The sequence below is a fragment of the Periplaneta americana genome, chromosome 3 (genome assembly GCF_040183065.1).
Source record: "Periplaneta americana isolate PAMFEO1 chromosome 3, P.americana_PAMFEO1_priV1, whole genome shotgun sequence".
NCBI classification, from domain to species: domain Eukaryota; kingdom Metazoa; phylum Arthropoda; class Insecta; order Blattodea; family Blattidae; genus Periplaneta; species Periplaneta americana.
Window position 1 is genome coordinate 83610563 of NC_091119.1, and position 7941 is coordinate 83618503.

The 7941-nt window shown below is 39.7% G+C and overlaps 1 protein-coding gene across 1 annotated transcript; it reads right to left on the minus strand.

Moving 5' to 3' along the window:
• Positions 1–3548: 3548 nt before the first annotated feature.
• On the minus strand, positions 3549–6862 carry LOC138696224 (piggyBac transposable element-derived protein 3-like). Its single transcript, XM_069820891.1, has 3 exons — positions 6644–6862; positions 5758–5995; positions 3549–5519 (listed from the first exon to the last, which is right to left on the minus strand). The coding sequence occupies exons 1-3, from the start codon at positions 6675–6677 to the stop codon at positions 4358–4360; spliced, it is 1434 nt and encodes a 477-aa protein (XP_069676992.1). The 5' UTR covers positions 6678–6862; the 3' UTR covers positions 3549–4357.
• Positions 6863–7941: the final 1079 nt, after the last annotated feature.

A 7941-nucleotide genomic window follows, 5' to 3' on the forward strand; every position in this document is an offset into this window, starting at 1 on the left:
AAGATAGGATCCATGGAGTCACTGTCGATAATTCAATTAGCGAACCGAGCGTGAGCGGAACGCCTAGCGGGAGCAATAGTATGGGATTAGGAAATATAGTAGGAGGTAGTAACATAAGTAATCATGTGGTAGGAGAGAACCAAGACCCACGAAATCAGGAACAATGTAATTTAAATATTGTAAACGAGAGGTCATCTTTAGGTCGCCCACAGTATCCCACGCATATCATTAATGAAATCGGTTATCCCGTATTTGATGAGGTGGAATTCTCAAACCCTCACTGTTATATCCGCGAATTGGAAACGTATTTTCACGTGAAAGGGGTACCAGAGGAACTAAAAATGACCGTCGTGAGAAAAAGTCTAAGAGGACGGCCACTTAATTGGGTTCTCGTAGCTTTAGACGCACAGGTTAGTTATGGAGAATTCAAAACAAAGTTCTCTGACCGGTATTGGGGGCAGAGGCAACAGCAGAAAATTAGAAAAGAAATCAATGATAGTAGGTTTGATGCTAAGAAAGGCATATCGATGATTGATTACTTTATGGAGCTTGTCAAAAAGGGAAAGAGTCTAAATCCACCAATGCCAGATTCTGAGTTGATACAAACTATCATATCCCATTACCCGGAAAATATTAGGTATAATTTAATTATCGCGGGACCACGAGATTTTGGGGAGACAATTGACCTCCTGACCGCGCTAGACAGTTCTGATATGACACACAATGGAGGCGAAAGTTATGACGCAACTAATTGTGCAGAGAAGAGTATACAGGGTTATTCCAGCCACTCGAAGGCGGAGAGAGGGGCACATGGCGCCCTCTCACCACCTCGAGGAAACATGAATGTAAATAGTTGGGCAGTTGACAGACAACCAGGCTATGGGTATAATAATAATAATAGTCGGGGTCAAAGTGGTACTGTCAGTCCAAACCGAAATAGGAGGGATATTCAACCTGTCAGAAATATGTACAACCGCAATAATCCTGGTGCTGACCGCGGTAACGGAGGTAATGTAAATAGGATGAGAAATAATGGGGGCGGACCAGTCCGCAGAATCAATCACATAAGGTGGTATCCGGATAGAGAGGCAGATATGCACCCTAGGGACAGCAACCCACCCCACTGGTTTAGAAATAGGAGATATAGGCAAGGATTCTGGCAGCCTAATTTTGGTAGGGGCTGGAATGATAGGAGAGACTGGCGGAGACAAGAACAAGAAAGGGACCGCAGAAATGCATTAATGGTAGCAGCGCAACAGGTAGACAATAGAATGCCAGCCACGCGTAGCGACGAGTGTGACAGATTAGCAAGTCCGGGTGGAGATCCTTCAGTTTGGAGACCATACCTGCGAGTTGAAGGACCTAGACAACAACAAGGTTTTAGGTAGATACCATAAACAACTGCTAAGACCATTCAGGCAAGACAATGTAAATATAGATATGTAAGTTGGAATGGTGATCTAGACTCTATTGTGTAAAGGCAGGATACCAATGTACAGTGCGGCGCAGTATAACTGCGTACGCAAGGCGGATGCGTGATGGAATAATGTGTGAAACTGTAAATAAGAATCTTATGAATTTTGTAAATATCGTATGTAAATAGTGTGAGGGATGATTAACATGTATACTTGAATGATGACTGTGTGCACAGAGAGATTGTTTAAAAACATATATGTCATGTTTATTTTAGAATTTGTATAGCTGAGCAAGATGGCGTGTATCCTGGCTGATCGCGATAGGAATAACGGTAGAATGGCATTGTCGAAGGCGAGATTTCCCAACAATGAAAATTCTCTAAGGGAATTTCCATTGTTGAGAAAGGGGCATTTGAAGCTGTAGTCGGGTGGTCCGGCAATAGTAAGATATTTTTTCTTCTATATAAGTTATAGTATAGTTTCATTTTGATATTTCTATATTTCTTTGAGATGTCTGTTTAACCTACGCTACAGGGATCAGCGAACCGCGTAATAGGTTCTTTATTCACTCAGTCTGACAGGCGCCTAACGCATTTAAAACCAGTAGACGCGAGGTAGGTTACTGAACTTTAGTATAGCATAAAGGGGTTTTTCCTGTCTAGGAACGCGTTGGTAGCGTTGTTTGTATCTGGCAAACAATAGTAGCGTCTGGTGAGCGCGTCACCTTAGTGAGCATTTAAAAGGACGTGAGCCGAGAGCGTCCCCACGAGACGATTGCCGGCCTGTGAGCCGAGTGTGTATTTCCCCAGACGATTACCGGCCTGTGAGCCGAGTGTGTATTTTCCCAGACGATTACCGGCCTGTGAGCCGAGTGTGTATTTTCGCAGACGATTACCGGCCTGTGAGCCGAGTGTGTATTTTCGCAGACGATTACCGGCCTGTGAGCCGAGCGTGTATTTTCTCAGAATATTACCGGCTAGTGAGCCGATCGTGTGTTTTGGTCAGAAGACTGCCGGCCAGTGGCGTGCTACTCACTTATATAATTTACGGCCTGTGAGTCGATCGCGTGAGTATTAATAATATTTCCGGCACTTGTTCCGATCGTGTATATCTTATCATTCTCCGTTTCCCAGCCGAACGAAGTGATAAAGTGTAGATTTCGCACCTTTTAGCTTTGTGATTTACTCAATAAGCTGACGGCAGCGATTTTAAACTGGCGTTAGACGAGACGCCGAAAACACACGGAATGACAACAGCCAGTATTCCGTCGCTTGGACTCAAGCAAGGGAAGTGAGCCGAATAAATACACATAGTGGAACTTTACCCCTTGGTTTCTTTTCGTGGGAATTACCAACATCACATTACATCCTACGCCCACAAAACCACAAGGTCCCTGAGAAGAGATCTCCTCTACCGGGGGACAAGATCCTCCATCACCCACCGACGTATGACTGAGTTAGTGGACTTCTCCTCTGCCGGCGGCGCGACAGAGAGGAAGATAAACAACAACAACGTGTGCCACCAGGTAAAACCCGTCGCAAAACATTAAATGTTGATAGCCGTCATTTTGAGCACCTGTTGTGAAGTACAAAATACGTTGTTAAGTCAGAGTTGTAAATAATATGAATATATTTTAAAATTGTAAATAATAAGTGTAAATAAATGCAAAGAATAATTCTAAATAAATGGAAATTACTCATAAGTGTAAATAAATAAAGATTTGATAATTTTTATACAGGCTTAAACAGATTTCTAGAAACAACTATAAATCTGAAGATGTCTAAAATCAAGCCGAAACTAGTCATTAAGTAAGGTAAAGTTGTTTGCGTGTTCCATTTTTAAGTTGGCGGGAGCTTAAACAGTAGTTTTTGAATAACAAGAAAAACACGTGTTTACTTGAACTATGAAGAGGAACAATTGCTCCTCTCGGGTGAAAAGTCATGAAACTAAGCGATACGTTCAAAAATGTATTGCTGAATGAGAAATGTATCCTCTGTTTGGGAGATCCAAATAGCACAAGTGATTCACCATTGCCTGTCTGTCTGCCTGTCTGTCTGTCTGTCAGGCATTACAACATCAAAGGATTAAAGTCTCTTGACAAGTATCTAAGCGTTTTCGACTCTTAAATTACTTATCCTCCTGAGACCTGAGACTGAGATTTTTTATGCATGTTCGTGAAATATAAATGTTAGTGATATTAAAGGCACGTAGAAAATTGTTTCGTCAACAACTATTTTTTTCCTTTACGCAGTTTTGCGCGAAAGCATGTATCATATGTGATACATTGGGTCTGTGGGAAGACAAACCATACAGAACTTGAAATAAGAGTATATAATATTTTATTGAATATAAATGGAGTACATTATGCAACATTTACTGGAAATAAGTGTATACACTATCTTATAATATTAAATGATATATAATTAACACTCTTTATAAGCATGAGCCATAACTCTTCTTTTAAAATACAAACACAGTAGGTGTGAAAAACAAAGTTATAAATTGGAGGGATTTAAAGTTTTGTTACATCATATGAAAATTACGGAAACAGTTTCTTTCTGTAGTGAAGCAAAGAAATACTTTGCATTGTGTACATCTGATATATGTCACAGATGAGCACCCTGGAAATCTGCATCTTGATCTACTCTTCTGTTGATTGTGCATCATCTCAGGCATGTGAATTGCATTTTGAATTCTTGCTGCTTTAGGTGGTAGAGATTGAGTAGCCCTTCGCTTCCTTTTGGAACCAGCTTGTTCTACACCATCATCTTCTTCTTCAGCATCATCGCTTTCTTCCTCATGTTCCTGTTGAACCTCTCTTTCCCTTTGATAATAAATCAAATTCTCTGCAATGTCCATCTTGAACAGAAAGTAGGACAATATGTCTTTGCTTGGCCATTTGTTTAATTGAGCAGCATATCTGTACTCAATCCATGCAGCAGCTACAGCAAAATAAAAAAGTGGTGCAATACTCTCACAGTCCATTTTTTTGTTCTGTTCCTCATTGCATACTTGCTCAAGATTCGATCCAAAAGATCTACACCACCCATATTTGTGTTGTACATTTTTACGATATATGGGCGTGGAACTTGGATGTAAGCACTGTCTTTCTTAGACCATCGCCTGCATTCTTCAATGGGTGAAACACCGCAGATTGTTGAGCCTAGATAAATTGGTCTGTTGTCATACCACTTAACGATTGACATTTTATCATCCAGCCTCACAACTTGATCATGGCAGCCTCTTCCTTCCCGTTTCATTTCATTATCTCTTTTCAGTTCGACAGACCTTGGGATTCGGTTTGACATGATTGTCCCAGTGCAAAAAATATTCCTATGTGATAGGAGAGTTTCAAGGACGGGCACTGAAGTGAAGTATCTATCTATGAAGATAGAAGAACCTGCTGGTAAAGAATCACATAATTTTAGGACGACTCTTCCCCCTACATCTAGTTTCTCAGGTAGTGGAGCCTTTCCTGACACAATCTCCTTGCCTTTCCCTTCATACATTAAAAAATCTAAGGGAAGCCCACTTGTTGTCGTCATAACGAAATTTTTCAATCCTACAGGCTGAGGCTTACCCCTTACAAACTGCTTCATTCGAACTTGACCATGGAATGGTATCATTTGTTCGTCTATTGAAATTTCTTTCGGTCGAGGATTTTCAAGGCAAGCATTTCTTACCCTCGCCAACATAGGCCTCACTTTCCAAAACCTGTCTTCCTTTTTGAGGTCACTGACTGCATTGTCATCAACAATTTTGAGACTATTCCTTAATGTGTAAAATCTATCTCTCGAAATATTATCTGCAATCAAGGGGAACCTAGTCCTACGATCCCAGCACATACGGATTTTAGGGAATCCAACCAGAGCTGCAGCAATGCTAGCACCCCAATACTTCCTTATTTCCGGTCCATTAGTGTTCAAGGATCTACCCTTTAGTAAAACATATTTTCTGTTTGAAAACTCAGCCATGTCCTCAAAAAAGTCATCCTTTAAATAACGTTCAAAGTAAGAAAATGGTGTCTTCACTTCTGGAATTTCGGAAGATCCGGCAGATAAACCGGTACTACAGGTTTGGTCCATTTCTGGTAACACAGGAAACCTAAAACCAAATTATATTTAATAAGACCATGTTTACTAAATTGTTTAGATCATAAAAGAAGGTTCCACTAGACCAAAAACATGTAGGCCTACAGAACCTCTAAATCAAGATAGATCAGTAGGAGCCAACGAACTACTACTGATGGAACAAGAACCCTATTCCAAAGATTTCAGTCGCATATAATCTTAGACTTGGCGTAGCTATTCATAACAATTAAAATTCAAGTTTCACAACTCACTCATTTTTATGGCGCCAACGTTGGGAAGGATCTCTGCTACTTCCGGCTTGTCCAGGTGTAATTGGAGTAATTTCACCTTCTGGCACATCATTGTCTTCATCTTCACGCAAATCATCCAGCAATTCATTAGGTTCTGGAGCCCTAATATCTGCCTCATTGTCGTCATTTTCAATTTCAACATCAGAATTGTTGGGGTCAATTTTGTACAGAAGTTCTGTAATTTCATTATTAGACAGCCCTAAAAAAATAGAAACAAAAGCTATTTAAGATAGGCCTATTCTTGTTTAAATATCGTTTATTATATGCATATTTTAAAGTTAAGTACCGTTAGTAATATTTCACGTTGAATATATATAGAATCAGGTACTCTGCCCAAAAGCAGGTACGTTCCTTAGGCAAGGCCGTAGGGATGTGAACCACGACCGCCCTAGGTATACTAGGCAGTAGTGACACTGCGATGGTTTGTCTATCGCTTCCACATTATGAAAATAAAGGAATCACAGAACACCGAGTCCTGTTGATGGAAGATTGTCTTTCATTGCCACACTGGGAATCGAACCATGGACAATTGGGTTGAGAAGCCCACATCGCTATCCACATAGCCAGAAAGAAGGATGGCATAAATAGAATTTATCAGAATAAATTTAAACAGATGATAAATATAATTTACCAAAGGAACGTTTTTATATTGTACATTCACGGTATCGGTATGGAAAGAATGGGTAATGACCCAATGTAGCATATCTAATACATCGAATAAATGCATACTTGTACGCAACTGCTTTTTACAGAATCAATATCTCAAAATGCATATGTTTTCTGCATATAGTTAACAACATATTTAGCATAATTCAGTTTAAAATAACGAATATAAACTATTACTAACCTGATGTCTTAGGAATCACAGCTGCTACCTCCATTTCGATGAAGTTACAAGTGTGTCTGCCATCTGGTGTGCACAGTCAGAAGTAAAAACAAATGATTGTCGTATAGCGCGAAGTGTATAGAATAAGATACAGTAGGCGTTCGTGCACTCTCTTACGAATACAGCGCGTGAAAAAATAGAAACCTATTGTATCACATATGATACAGTAGGTCTCAGGAGGTTATATGAGATTGTTTATTTTGGTCTACTCTTATCATCTCTAAAAAGTTTGTGAAAGTCGTTTTTCCACACCCTATAGTATACAGAGTCATTTACAATTAATGACCTGCGCTTTAGGAATCAGTTCCTTAGCCATTTTGAGCATAAAATGTCATGTGAACATGGGTCTGATTATTTATCGACTGTTAAGGAGTTATAGTTAATTGAATCCTACGAAGGTATCAGTGGTTTTGAGCAGAACCAAGAATTATTCACTTAAAATATATAGAAATATTAATTAAAACACTGTATTAATCATAAAATAAACATACCTCAGTTTGGAAGCAGATTTTCAGATATTCCTTCTTTCACTTCAATGCACTTGTCCGCACGGATGTGAATGGCGCTTAGCGTTCTATATCTCGACAGGACTGTCCCTAATAAGCGCAGCTGATATTCACCACTCCTATCTTCTCCTTCACTCCCGTATTTCATGTCACAGCGCAACCCTCCGTTTAGTTTACGTTCCAATGTGTGTTTTACAATGCAAGTAACTCCAAAGAGTTAGTCACAGAATGACGATTGGATTTTTACGAATAACTTTCAAACTAATTATAATTGGATCCATATCCATGTGATATTTTATGCTAAAAATAACTGTAGAATTGATTCCTCAAGCGCGGATTATTAGTCATTAGTCGGGCGGCGTAGACCTGCAGTGACGGCGAGGTGCCACGGGGATTCAGAATGTACAAGTAAGGACAGGCCTACTAAGACTACTGCAGGTTAATTGCCGAAGTATTAGAAATAAACTTATTCCGTTTTGGAACTTGGTCGATGTTTATAATCCAGATGTAATAATTGGGACGGAATCATGGCTTAGGGAAGACTTAAATGACTCGGAAATTTTTAGGTCGGATTATAGAGTCTTCAGAAAGGATAGAAGTGAAAAGGGAGGGGGAGTGTTCGTTTGTACTAAGATAGAAATAAGTAGCAATCTTCTGTGGATACATGAGGAAGTTGAAATATTGAATGTTCAGATAAGAAATGGGGGGGAAACCTTAGATGTAATAGCATGTTACAGACCACCCAGTGAATTA